Source organism: Canis lupus, chromosome 30, assembly GCF_011100685.1.
Source record: "Canis lupus familiaris isolate Mischka breed German Shepherd chromosome 30, alternate assembly UU_Cfam_GSD_1.0, whole genome shotgun sequence".
In the NCBI taxonomy this organism is placed as follows: domain Eukaryota; kingdom Metazoa; phylum Chordata; class Mammalia; order Carnivora; family Canidae; genus Canis; species Canis lupus.
In genome coordinates, this window is record NC_049251.1 from 35,043,142 (window position 1) to 35,057,882 (window position 14,741).

A 14,741-nucleotide genomic window follows, 5' to 3' on the forward strand; every position below is an offset into this window, starting at 1 on the left:
CAATCACGTGTTTGTCGTCCCTGAGATCAAGTTTAGTCCCCATCAGGGTGATGGGGATGTTGGAACAGTGGTGTTGCACTTCCGGGCACCACTATGCTTGAACATTTTCAAATGATGCAGGACTCACAAGAGAAAAGCAAATTAAGACCACATCTGTTTGTGGATAGGATAAGGGATATATAATCTGTCATAATCTTGTCCAGCTGTATCCTATAAGCCCAGATTCACTGGTTTTCCATCAACCATAACATTGGCAGGGTAGTTGTCAAAGGCAGTGGGGATGTATTCTCCAAGGAATCATTGGTTTTACTGATCAGACAACTGCAGCTCCGTCTCCCGCCACCACACACTTGGTGGCCTGCATCTGGGTCACTTGCTGGCCTGTGGTGGCATCAGGGAGCTGAGGTGAAAAGTGGCAGGGCTCAGGGCAAGGAGTGCCAGGGCTGGTGTCCAAGCCACCTTGCCCTCCTCCAACAGGAAGCCAGAGCCCAGCAGTGGCCACCACCCAAAGCTCTGGAATTGTCATACCTCTTATTTGCCAGTTAAATTGATATAAAGTAGTGTCTCTTTGTAGTTTTTATTTCTTTTCCCTGATTACTACATAATCTGGGCTCTTTATTTCTGTTGGGTCAGTCAGTTTGTCTGCCTCTATGTCTGTCTGTCTGAATTTTTGTATCTAATTTGTTATGTTCCCCCTCCTCCCTCAGGGCATCTTGGCTGTTTTTTAGTACTTTGCTTTTCTATTGAAATTTTTGTCTTTGAAACATATTTATTTATGAACAGCCTCATGAGCTCCATACTCATGCAGAAGGCAGAGCCTCTCCTGAAGCGGTATAAGTGTACATTCTGGGATGATTCACGAGTTCCTGCCTGTTGATGAACAAGATCTGTCACTGCCACCTACAGTTGGTCAAGTGCAAACTCTAGTCTGATCTCTATAGGCTTTCTACCAGCTGCTAGCCCCAGTCGTTTTGGTGAAAAGCTGATGTAATAAGTGAAAACTTTGATAGATCTAGAAGACCACAGCTGCTAGTTTCTAATCTCACCCAGCCCCTCTGTGTGTCTGTCTGTGTGTGCACTGAATGGGAGGAATGTTGGTGGCCTGGGAACTGTCCAGCTCTGCAGGCTGGCTAGTGTCACTCTAGTGGAGAAGTTATCCAATTGGGTGGGTGTGGAAGGGGAAGAAGAATTAAAGAGTTCTGTCAGTAAAAGAATATCATATGCAAAAGTACTGAGGGTAAAAACAACATATTTTTTACTGCCTGAGAATTTAGCATGTATTGAAGAACAGTGAGAAGTTAGGTGAAAGAAGTAGGTAGAGGCTTGATTGTAAAGGGCTTTTTTTAAATAATAAATTTATTTTTTATTGGTGTTCAATTTACCAACTTACAGAATAATGTAGAGGGCTTTTGTATGCCACACCAAGGAATTGCTATTTTATCTTGTAGCCTGCTGTTTTTATTTTATTTTATTTACTTATTTTTATTTTTATTTTTTGTAGCCCATTATTTAAAAAACTATTCATAACTAATTTCAGTATTTTATGGTTAAAAGTTTATTTTAAAACTTATTTTAAAATGTATATATGATAATTAAACATATCTATGTAGTTTTCACCGTATAATATACCTTTAAGGATTCATTTAATTCTATTTTATTTTAAAGCAAGAGTTGAGGGGTGGGGCAGAGGCAGAAGGAGAAAAAGAGAAAGTCTTAAGCAGACTCCACACTCAGCCTGGAGCCTGACGTGGGGTTCGCTCTCACAACCCTGAGATCATGACCTGAGCTGAAATCAAGAGTTGGACACTTAACCAACTGAGCCACCCAGGTTCCCCTACCTTTAAGAATTCATTGGGCATTACCCAAGATCTTTGAGGGATCCTGATAAATGAATAGCATATCACTTGATCCAAATGTAATGTGTAGGAATCATTTGCCAACTGTTAAGATGGTGAAAAATGCTCTATTCCTTGTTAGTTGACCTGTATTATGTCATATAATTTCTGCACTGTGTATGTACTTATTCCATGTATAGAGAATAAATATTTGCACCACACAAATTATTTCTCAAGGCTCTATAAGAAGGAAGTTTTATTTTTTTAATTTATTTTATTTTTAAAAATATTTTATTTATTTATTCATGAGAGACCCACAGAGAGAGACAGATAGAGACAGAGAGAGAGGCAGAGACACAGGCAGAGGGAGAAGCAGGCTCCATGCAGGGAACCCAACATGGGACTCTGTCCCTGGTCTCCAGGATTACGCCCTGGGCCGAAGGCAGCGCTAAACTGCTGAGCCACCCAGGCTGCCCAAGAAGGAAGTTTTACATGAAAATCCAAGTCTTGTTTCAAAATACCTAAATCCACTAAGCAGAAATTTCGAATATTTCAAAGTAAAGACAGCCTAGGTGACCTTAAGCTTCTAAAAAGTCAGGAGATAAACTATTCAAGATGAAACAATGTCCAGTTCTTTAAAAAAGCATCGGGTAGTTTAAAATCTAAAAGAAGGGGATCCCTGGTCGCCCTGCTGTCTAAGGGCAGGTCTATTTTTAACTCTTTGAGGAACCTCCACACAGTTTTCCAGAGTGGCTGCACCAGTTCACATTCCCACCAACAGTGTATGAGGGTTCCCTTTTCTCCGCATCCCCTCCAACATTTGTGGTTTCCTGCCTTGTTAATTTGCCCCAATCACTGGTGTGAGGTGGTATCTCATTGTGGTTTTGATTTGTATTTCCCTGATGGCAAGTGATGCAGAGCATTTTCTCATATGCATGTTGGCCATGTCTATGTCTTCCTCTGTGAGATTTCTGTTCATGTCTTTTGCCCATTTCATGATTGGATTGTTTGTTTCTTTGCTGTTGAGTTTAATAAGTTCTTTATAGATCTTGGAAACTAGCCCTTTATCTGATACGTCAATTGCAAATATCTTCTCCCATTCTGTAGGTTGTCTTTTAGTTTTGTTGACTGTATCCTTTGCTGTGCAAAAGCTTCTTATCTTGATGAAGTCCCAATAGTTCATTTTTGCTTTTGTTTCTTTTGCCTTTGTGGATGTATCTTGTAAGAAGCTACTGTGGCCGAGTTCAAAAAGGGTGTTGCCTGTGTTCTTCTCTAGGATTTTGATGGAATCTTGTCTCACATTTAGATCTTCCAATTTCTTTTCTTTATGTGAAATTTTATCTATCTATCTATCTATCTATCTATCTATCTATCATTTAAATTCAATTTGCTAACATATGGCTCTCAATTTCTGATGTAGATTTTTTTTAGTCTTTCTAAATTTGTTCTCTGGGTAAAAGGTTGCTTTAATGTGGACACAAATGTGCTTCAGGAGGAATCTGTTCTTTCAAGGCCATGTTTCCTTTGGGGAGAGCTTGCCCTTTTTGTGACTGCTTGGCTGAAAGCAGACATTTGCTCTTTCAGCATTGCTGAGTCAGAAGGTTGTCCTTATCCAGACAGAGCAGTTTGGGTCACTCTTATACATAAAGATGAGACTGGAGTATCCAGCCTTCCTAGATGTATTACAAAGCCCTGCAGTCTATGGGAGACCCTCCCTCTCTGACTAGTAGGACCCATTATTGGGCTTTCTGACATTTCCATCATTTCTTCTTAGTGTGAAGTTTATTAACTAATGGAGAACTGTACCCTCACCCTATACCACCTTTTGCTTGAAATTTTTATCATTTACTGTAACCTTGTCCATGGCTGCAATGTGTAATACAATAGGCTCCATCAGAGATGTTGACACAATTCTGGCCTGATTGCAAACCAAGAATCCAAATAATATCCCCAGTGAGTTTTAAAAAAATACCTCTTGATACCTCTGTTTTAGAATTAATAATGTTTCCTTTTCAGAGTTACCACACTGAGTAAGAAATAACTCTGCAATGTACGCATTCTAATGATCAGTCTCACCAGGACCAAGAAAGTAGAGAAAGGTAGTTTTCTGAAAGAAATGCCCCAGGATCAGTAGCAGAAGGGAGAAGACACCTTATGCATTTCATATAACAATTGTGGCCCTTCATTCTATGTGTTTATATCTTTCCTATGCTCAAGAAAGTTTTATGTCTTTGAATATTGCTTTCCCTTTCATGTTGATTACCTCTATATTGTTTGTCTTCCATATTCCCATCTTAGCTTTTATTCTTCGTACCTCCATTTTTCCTTAGTATTTTAGGGGAATTTCTCAAACTTATAGATGACATTATTGATTTTCTACAGTGTCTATTTTGCTTTTCACTGATTCCATGCATTTTAAATTCTATCACTTACTTGTTTTTGAAATGCTTTTGTCCATGTCTCATTGTACAATTCACTGTTTCTTCTTTTACAATTTTTATTTATTTTCATTTTACATTAATTAGACCAAAAGTATTAGGACAAATTTTAAAGCACAGTCAAATGTCATCTTTCTATGTTACTGACTTTATAATAAACATAGGTTTCCCCTTTTGAACCCAGATGGAATCTGGATGGTATTTCTTGAATGTGAGAGAAAGTCCAATAGCAACATACAAACTGAATTATAAATCTAAGAAAAAGTTCTTTTTTAGCCAACATCTCCTTTGAAGTGTTAAATAAAAATTTTCAAATAATACTGGGATGACAGTACAGATGAGCAAATCTCTAGCAAGTATGGAAACATTTATTTTAATGTTTGGAAGAAAAGTGCTATATGTTTGACTTATTGTTAACTTAAGTAGTTAATTGATGAATTCCCCCCGCAAGGACCCCTACTTATGTGTCGTAGAGAACCATCATGCTGTTGCTTGCTCTGTTACACTAGTGAGGCTTAAAATCCTATTGTGCTCTCATCACTTCATGGGTGCAGCTTTTCTGTACTGTGAAACTCAGAGCTCCTCTGCCATAGGTCAGAGCTTGTGTGTATGTGCCTATTCCATTATGCAGTTCCTCTTGTTCTGACACTTAATGTCCACCATATTGTACTCTGTCTAAACGTTATTGGTCTCCTCTCGTAAGCACTTCCACTAATAAAGAATATCCACCCTCACTCTCCACTCGGGATCCTAGTTCCTTGTATCTTTTCCATTTAGATTCTTGATGGTTTTCAGGATCCTACAGTGTAAATGGAACAAACAAGGGTGGTGTGATAGTGTTCCGTTTCCTTGCTTTTTCTCTCAGGGGGCTATCTTGTTTGGTTAAAACATTGTGAGCTTCTGCCGTGAATCACAATAAGTTTTTATTTGGCAAGTAGTATGTATAGTTCTCGTCACCTTTATCTGGACCTGGCATAGTATTGGGCAATTAGAGATGCCCCAAAGATGAGTTGTTGATTATTTGATAAAGTTTACTTCAAATATTTACTATGGTGAAGTTATAAAATACATTCCTTTAGCTAATTTTCGCAAGTTAAATGACTTCTTTTTATTTACAACAGAGGAAATTAGAAATACATTTTTAAATATTTTCATGTAAACCTATCACTGAATCCAGTGACTATTTTATTTTTAGGGCTTTTATAACGTGCGTATCTGTGACTTATGCCTGCTAATCATCCCTTTCTCATTTTTTAACAGATTACCAAAATTGAAAATGTCAATCATCTGTGTGATTTGAGAGTTTTAAATCTTGCTAGGAACCTTTTAAGTCATGTGGATAATCTTAATGGGCTGGATTCACTAACTGAACTTAACCTGCGACACAATCAAATTACTTTTGTGGTGAGTATTAAAATGGAATCAATATGTGATTTCTGCCTTCTAAGTAGGTGAAATAAATGTTATGGCATTTCCTTATTGAAAGTAAGATCTATGGTAATTTAGTTTTTTTTTTTTTTAAGATTTTATTTATTTATTCATGAGAGACACAGAGAGAGAGAGAGAGAGAGGCAGAGACACAGGCAGAGGGAGAAGCAGGCTCCATGCAGGGAGCCTGATGCAGGACTTGATCCCCGGCTCCCAGGACTAGACCCCAGGCCGAAGGCGGCGCTAAACTGCCGAGCCACCTGGGCTACCTGGTAATTTACTTCTTTTCTGAATTTAATTGTGGATAAAATTGTTAAGCTTTATATTTTGATAAGGGAAGTGTTAGGTGTTTTCATTTTAAAAGATAAATGTAAAATTAGAAACAAGTATTATCAATAAATGAATTAGCTAATATAAATAAGTACTGAATGCTTTCCTGTTCTATCATGGGAATAGAATTAATAAGAAAGAAGGTTATTGGGGACTTAAAGTTAATAAGTTGTTGCACCAGGAGGGAAGAGGCACAGAAAGGAGAGGCTGAAGGCTGTGTAGACATGCATAAATATCATATCCTTTGCAGTGTTTCAAGAGGCAGGCTGGTATAGTGGAAAAAGCATTGTATAGGGCATCAGAGATCTCATTCTGGTCACAGCGTCATCTCTCATTAGCAGGGTGACCTTGAGTAAATCATTAACTCTATACGCCTCAGTTCACTTTTCTCTTAATGTGAGGGCCTTGCGCTACATTATTTCTCGGATCCTGCTTAGCTTGATGAATCTGGAGAAAGACATAAAGGTGCTCAAGAACTGGCATGTGAGCAGAAGGAAAAAAGTTAGCACTGTGGGTGCACACAGAAAGGCAGCTCTGGAGAACTTGAGGATGAACTTTGTTGTATTTATAGCTTTATTCAAGTTCAGCAATGAAATAACCTGATGCTCAGGTATTTTGTACTTGTGCACATGTGAGGAGCACTAGAAATAGGACTTTGCGCTGTATGACGGAATACAGGCCAAGAAGACTTCTAACGGTTTATTAGAACATTTGTTTTTTAAACAAGCTTCCTTTCTTTAAATGCAATAGAAAATACTAGGTTCTCTCTGGATATAAGTCAAGTACTTTTAAAGGTACAATCTAACTTTTAACTTTTTTTAGACATTAATTTCCTCATTGTTCAGTTTGGTTTCATTTTAAAGTTTTCCCAGAAAATCAGAGCTCAGTAATACTCACATCTTCTAAGAGGTTGGGATAATTTTTTTTTAAATTTATTTTTTATTGGTGTTCAATTTACTAACATACAGAATAACCCCCAGTGCCCGTCACCCATTCACTCCCACCCCCCGCCCTCCTCCCCTTCCAACACCCCTAGTTCGTTTCCCAGAGTTAGCAGTCTTTACGTTCTGTCTCCCTTTCTGATATTTCTCACACATTTCTTCCCCCTTCCCTTATATTCCCTTTCACTATTATTTATATTCCCCAAATGAATGAGAACATATAATGTTTGTCCTTCTCCGACTGGCTTACTTCACTCAGCATAATACCCTCCAGTTCCATCCACGTTGAAGCAAATGGTGGGTATTTGTCATTTCTAATAGCTGAGTAATATTCCATTGTATACATAAACCACATCTTCTTTATCCATTCATCTTTCGTTGGACACCGAGGCTCCTTCCACAGTTTGGCTATCGTGGCCATTGCTGCTATAAACATCGGGGTGCAGGTGTCCCGGCGTTTCACTGCATCTGTATCTTTGGGGTAAATCCCCAACAGTGCAATTGCTGGGTCGTAGGGCAGATATATTTTTAACTGTTTGAGGAACCTCCACACAGTTTTCCAGAGTGGCTGCACCAGTTCACATTCCCACCAACAGTGTATGAGGGTTCCCTTTTCTCCTCATCCTCTCCAACATTTATTGTTTCTTGCCTTGTTAATTTGCCCCATTCTCACTGGTGTGAGGTGGTATCTCATTGTGGTTTTGATTTGTATTTCCCTGATGGCAAGTGATGCAGAGCAATTTCTCATGTGCATGTTGGCCATGTCTATGTCTTCCTCTGTGAGATTTCTGTTCATGTCTTTTGCCCATTTCATGATTGGATTGTTTGTTTCTTTGGTGTTGAGTTTGATAAGTTCTTTATAGATCTTGGAAACTAGCCCTTTATCTGATATGTCATTTGCAAATATCTTCTCCCATTCTGTAGGTTGTCTTTGAGTTTTGTTGACTGTATCCTTTGCTGTGCAAAAGCTTCTTATCTTGATGAAGTCCCAATAGTTCATTTTTGCTTTTGTTTCTTTTGCCTTCGTGGATGTATCTTGCAAGAAGTTACTATGGCCGAGTTCAAAAAGGGTGTTGCCTGTGTTCTTCTCTAGGATTTTGATGGAATCTTGTCTCACATTTAGATCTTTCATCCATTTTGAGTTTATCTTTGTGTATGGTGAAAGAGAGTGGTCTAGTTTCATTCTTCTGCATGTGGATGTCCAATTTTCCCAGCACCATTTATTGAAGAGACTGTCTTTCTTCCAATGGATAGTCTTTCCTCCTTTATCGAATATTAGTTGCCCATAAAGTTCAGGGTCCACTTCTGGATTCTCTATTCTGTTCCACTGATCTATGTGTCTGTTTTTGTGCCAGTACCACACTGTCTTGATGACCACAGCTTTGTAGTACAACCTGAAATCTGGCATTGTGATGCCCCCAGATATGGTTTTCTTTTTTAAAATTCCCCTGGCTATTCGGGGTCTTTTCTGATTCCACACAAATCTTAAAATAATTTGTTCTAACTCTCTGAAGAAAGTCCATGGTATTTTGATAGGGATTGCATTAAACGTGTATATTGCCCTGGGTAACATTGACATTTTCACAATATTAATTCTGCCAATCCATGAGCATGGAATATTTTTCCATCTCTTTGTGTCTTCCTCAATTTCTTTCAGAAGTGTTCTATAGTTTTGAGGGTATAGATCCTTTACATCTTTGGTGAGGTTTATTCCTAGGTATCTTATGCTTTTGGGTGCAATTGTAAATGGGATTGACTCCTTAATTTCTCTTTCTTCAGTCTCATTGTTAGTGTATAGAAATGCCACTGACTTCTGGGCATTGATTTTGTATCCTGCCACGCTACCGAATTGCTGTATGAGTTCTAGCAATCTTGGGGTGGAGACTTTTGGGTTTTCTATGTAGAGTATCATGTCATCGGCGAAGAGGGAGAGTTTGACTTCTTCTTTGCCAATTTGAATGCCTTTAATGTCTTTTTGTTGTCTGATTGCTGAGGCTAGGACTTCCAGTACTATGTTGAACAGCAGTAGGTGAGAGTGGACATCCCTGTCTTGTTCCTGATCTTAGGGGAAAGGCTCCCAGTGCTTCCCCATTGAGAATGATATTTGCTGTGGGCTTTTCATAGATGGCTTTTAAGATGTCGAGGAATGTTCCCTCTATCCCTACACTCTGAAGAGTTTTGATCAGGAATAGGATGCTGTATTTTGTCAAATGCTTTCTCTGCATCCAATGAGAGGATCATATGGTTCTTGGTTTTTCTCTTGCTGATATGATGAATCACATTGATTGTTTTACGGGTGTTGAACCAGCCTTGTGTCCCAGGGATAAATCCTACTTGGTCATGGTGAATAATTTTTTTAATGTACTGTTGGATCCTATTGGCCAGTATCTTGTTGAGAATTTTTGCATCCATGTTCATCAGGGATATTGGTCTGTAATTCTCCTTTTTGGTGGGGTCTTTGTCTGGTTTTGGAATTAAGGTGATGCTGGCCTCATAGAACGAATTTGGAAGTACTCCATCTCTTTCTATCTTTCCAAACAGCTTTAGGAGAATAGGTATGGTTTCTTCTTTAAACGTTTGATAAAATTCCCCTGGGAAGCCATCTGGCCCTGGACTCTTGTGTCTTGGGAGGTTTTTGATGACTGCTTCAATTTCCTCCCTGGTTATTGGCCTGTTCAGGTTTTCTATTTCTTCCTGTTCCAGTTTTGGTAGTTTGTGGCTTTCCAGGAATGCGTCCATTTCTTCTAGATTGCCTAATTTATTGGCGTATAGCTGTTCATAATATGTTTTTAAAATCGTTTGTATTTCCTTGGTGTTGGTAGTGATCTCTCCTTTCTCATTCATGATTTTATTAATTTGAGTCTTCTCTCTCTTCTTTTTAATAAGGCTGGCTAATGGTTTTTCTATCTTATTAATTCTTTCAAAGAACCAACTCCTGGTTCTGTTGATCTGTTCCACAGTTCTTCTGGTCTCGATTTCGTTGAGTTCTGCTCGAATCTTTATTAACTCCCTTCTTCTCTTGGGTGTAGGATCTATTTGCTGTTTTTTCTCTAGCTCCTTTATGTGTAAGGTTAGCTTTTGTATTTGAGTTCTTTCCAGTTTTTGAATGGATGCTTGTATTGCGATGTATTTCCCCCTTAGGACTGCTTTTGCAGCATCCCAAAGATTTTGAACGGTTGTATCTTCATTCTCATTAGTTTCCATGAATCTTTTTAATTCTTCCTTAATTTCCTGGTTGACCCTTTTATCTTTTAGCAGGATGGTCCTTAACCTCCACGTGTTTGAGGTCCTTCCAAACTTCTTGTTGTGATTTAGTTCTAATTTCAAGGCATTATGGTCTGAGAATATGCAGGGGACAATCCCAATCTTTTGGTATCGGTTCAGACCCGATTTGTGACCCAATATGTGGTCTATTCTGGAGAAAGTTCCATGTGCGCTTGAGAAGAATGTGTATTCAGTTGAGTTTGGATGTAAAGTTCTGTAGATATCTGTGAAATCCATCTGGTCCAGTGTATCATTTAAAGCTCTCGTTTCTTTGGAGATGTTGTGCTTAGAAGACCTATCGAGTATAGAAAGAGCTAGATTGAAGTCACCAAGTATAAGTGTATTATTATCTAAGTATTTCTTCACTTTGGTTAATAATTGATTGATATATTTGGCAGCTCCCATATTCGGGGCATATATATTGAGGATTGTTAAGTCCTCTTGTTGAATAGATCCTTTAAGTATGATATAGTGTCCCTCTTCATCTCTCACTACAGTCTTTGGGGTAAATTTTAGTTTATCTGATATAAGGATGGCTACCCCTGCTTTCTTTTGAGGACCATTCGAATGGTAAATGGTTCTCCAACCTTTTATTTTCAGGCTGTAGGTGTCCTTCTGTCTAAAATGAGTCTCTTGTAGACAGCAAATAGATGGGTCCTGCTTTTTTATCCAGTCTGAAACCCTGCGCCTTTTGATGGGGTCATTAAGCCCGTTCACATTCAGAGTTACTATTGAGAGATATGAGTTTAGTGTCATCATGATATCTATTCAGTCCTTGTTTTTGTGGACTGTTCCACTGAACTTCTTCTTAAAGGGGAATTTTAAGAGTCCCCCTTAAAATTTCTTGCAGAGCTGGTTTGGAGGTCACATATTCTTTTAGTTGCTGCCTGTCTTGGAAGCTCTTTATCTCTCCTTCCATTTTGAATGAGAGCCTTGCTGGATAAAGTATTCTTGGTTGCATGTTCTTCTCATTTAGGACCCTGAATATATCCTGCCAGCCCTTTCTGGCCTGCCAGGTCTCTGTGGAGGGGTCTGCTGTTACCCTAATACTCCTCCCCATAAAAGTCAGGGATTTCTTGTCTCTTGCTGCTTTAAGGATCTTCTCTTTATCTTTGGAATTTGCAAGCTTCACTATTAAATGTCGAGGTGTTGAACGGTTTTTATTGATTTTAGGGGGGGATCTCTCTATTTCCTGGATCTGAATGCCTGTTTCCCTTCCCAAATTAGGAAAGTTTTCAGCTAGAATTTGTTCAAATACATATTCTGGCCCTCTGTCCCTTTCGGCGCCCTTGGGAACCCCAATTAAACGTAGGTTTTTCTTTCTCAGGCTGTCGTTTATTTCCCTTAATCTATCTTCATGGTCTTTTAATTGTTTGTCTCTTTTTTCCTCAGTTTCCCTCTTTGCTATCAACTTGTCTTCTATGTCACTCACTTGTTCTTCCACCTCGTTAACCCTCGTCGTTAGGACTTCTAGTTTAGATTGCATCTCATTCAATTGATTTTTAATTTCTGCCTGATTAGCTCTAAATTCTGCAGTCATGAAGTCTCTTGAGTCCTTTATACTTTTTTCTAGAGCCACCAGTAGCTGTATAATAGTGCTTCTGAATTGGCTTTCTGACATTGAATTGTAATCCAGATTTTGTAACTCTGTGGGAGAGAGGACTGTTTCTGATTCTTTCTTTTGAGGTGAGGTTTTCCTTCTAGTCATTTTGCTCAGTGCAGAGTGGCCAAAAGCAAGTTGTATTGGGAAAAAGAGAAAAAGAGAGGAGAGAAAGAAGGAAAGAAAAGAGAAAGAGAAAAAAAAAGGGAAGAAAAAAAAACGGGAAAAAAAAGAAGAAAAAGAGAAAGAAAAAGAAAGGAGAAAAAAAGGGGGTGGGGGAAGGAAACAAATCAAAAAGCAAAACAAAACAAAACAAAACAAACAAACAAAAAAAGAACCACGGGGGAGTATCTTCTGATTCTGTGTACTTTAAGTCCCTTGGCTTCTCCTGGAAGTTGTCCGTCTAGCTGGTGTTCTGGGGGAGGGCCTGTTGTGCTGATTTTCAGGTGTTAGCAGTTGGGGGAGCTGCTGTGCCCCTGCCTGGTGCAGGGCTCAGTGGGGGTTGTTTACCCCGTGAGGCCGCAGGAGGAACAGCCCCAGTGGCGGGGCAGCTCTGGAAACCTGGATTCAGCCCCGGCAGGAACTCCGGAGCTCTCGGTCTGCAGGGCCTGGAGTCTCCGGGCGGGGCCGCTGATGTGCTCAGCTGGGGCAGGAGCGTCCTCGCTGTCCTGGGCCCTCCCGGCCTCTGCCTGTCCCGGGGGAGGCGGGATCCTGGGCTGTGTCCCGGCGCCCTGTGCTCCGGAGCCTGCGCTGGTGGATTCGCTCTCCCGGGCCGCGCAACCCCCTCCGCGGAGCCGCCGCCCGAGCCCCTCCGAGCTGCTCCTGGAACCGCGCAGGCCTCTCTGTACGGAGCCTCTTCCTCTGCCCGAGCCCCTCCGAGCTGCTCCCGGGGCCGCGCAGCCCCCTCCGCGGAGCCGCCGCCCGAGCCCCTTCAGCTGCTCCGGGTCCCGCCGGGTCCCGCCGTGCGCGCTGCAGCCCTTAGGGAGCTCGGCGCACTCTCCTGGGCGCGCAGTTGCTGTTACTGTCCCCGGGAGCCCGAGGGCATCCCCGCCCTCCTGGGTCCTGCTCCAACTCCCTGCGAGCCCCTTTCCCCCGGGAAGGTCGGTGCAGCTCCTGCGTCTCCGGGACGGGGCTCTCCTGTCCTGGGGACACTCGCCCCGGCCTCAGCCCGGCTCCTCGCGGCCCCTCCCCCTTGGAGGCCTTTGTTTCTTTATTTCTTTTTCCCCGTCTTCCTACCTTGATAGAAGCGCGAACTCTTCTCACTGTTGCATTCCAGGTGTTCTCTCTTTAATTCTCAGGCTGAATTCATAGATTTTCAGGATGATTGGAAGGTTTTCTAGGTAATTTGGTGGAGACAGGTGATTTGGGGACCTACTCCTCCGCCATCTTGCTCCTCCCCCCGAGGTTGGGATAATTTCAGAATCTTTTTCCAAGACCTGGATTCATTCCAGAGCCCCTAAATTCTGTCAGGCCTTCCCCAGATTGGATTTACATATTGGAGATAGCTTGTTTATTTTAAAAGACATCCAGATTGAATTAATCTGTTATATCACTGAGTGTCTAGGAACTGCTCAGGCTAGCCGGACTTGATCTGTCCTCAGGACACTGGCTGTGGTAAGAATCCAAGAAGCCAGGGACAGCTGGGTGGCTCAGTGGTTGAGCGTCTGGCTTCAGCTCAGCTTGTGATCCCAGGGTCCTGGAATCGAGTCCCACATTGGGCTCCCTGCATGGAGCCTGCTTCTCCCTCTGCCTGTGTCTCTGCCTCTCTCTCTGTGTGTGTGTGTGTGTCTCTCATGAGTGAATAAGTAAAATCTTTAAAAAAAAAAAATCCAAAAAGCTTTGGTAGAGTGGGGCACAGAAATCTATTGACTTTTGCATATTCCTGTCTATATTCTTTCATTTGAAAAGTACATAATGTGTATCAAGGAAATTGCTTACTGAATTTCCCAGTGAGTATATCTGATCATTACTGTTATAGCTTAGGCAGCTGCCAACACCTATGAGAAAGGAAATTGTATTAACTTCTAAAAGGTAAAAAGATTTAATAAGTATGATGCATATGTTATCCTCATGATAATGAGCATGCATATTAATTTATAGGAAATTGTAAATGTACATAGAAGGATATATAAGACTGGATCCAACTTTTCTTTGTTTCTTTTTCAAAGCATCCTTTCCTAAAACAGCCAAGAGACTTTTAAATCTAAGGATTCATTTTTCTTTCCCTCAACATCTCTTCTCTTCTCTAGGACCAGTTATCACACAATTCTTTTGCTTTTTTTTTTTTTTTTCCTTTCATGGTTTTGATTTTCCCGAGGGCTGGTAATCCTTAAATGGAGGGCTGTGCTAAGTACTGGCTGGGTCTCCTCAGCTGAATAGGTCTTTTTAACTCCAAGCTCTCTCCCTAAAATGATCACTGAATTTGTGTAAGTTGTCGAATCCCACACATTGGCAGGTTTCCCTTTAGAGTGAGTGGAAAGGAAAAGGGATGCTTGCTTTGTAATTGCCTAAATAAAAGAACCAACTCTTTGGGGGGATAGAAGGACTTTACTATCTTCTGTGCTGGGTGCAACTGCCATTCCTTTCTTGCCTCTGGTGCTAATGTAGCAGCTATTAACTGTCTCCATGGACAAAACACCCATACTCTCAATCCTTCCTTGACAGATACTGTGTTTGTTTAGAAAACAGATCCTGAGACTCCAGCAGAGTGTTTCTCCATCCAGCTGCTCTGTACATTGCCTGTGCACAGGCATGGCGGGGGTGGGGGTGAGGGAGAGATGGGTTTGTTGCCGCTCTGGGAATAGCTGTTGAGTAGATAGACCTTTGATTATACATCTACTTGATTAGCCACAGTTAACCACTGTCCACACCTACTGTCTGTATGTACTGTGTCTGAGCACAGAGT

At 40.9% G+C, this 14,741-nt stretch overlaps 1 protein-coding gene across 3 annotated transcripts in view; it reads left to right on the forward strand.

Moving 5' to 3' along the window:
* The window catches only part of LRRC49 (leucine rich repeat containing 49), a 158,963-nt gene that overhangs the window by 24,517 nt on the left and 119,705 nt on the right, over positions 1 to 14,741 (forward strand). For all 3 annotated transcript variants that reach the window (XM_038580856.1, XM_038580854.1, XM_038580855.1), the window contains one exon: positions 5,534 to 5,677. In XM_038580856.1, coding sequence (XP_038436784.1) covers positions 5,534 to 5,677 — 144 coding nt within the window. The remainder of the gene's footprint in view (positions 1 to 5,533; positions 5,678 to 14,741) is intronic.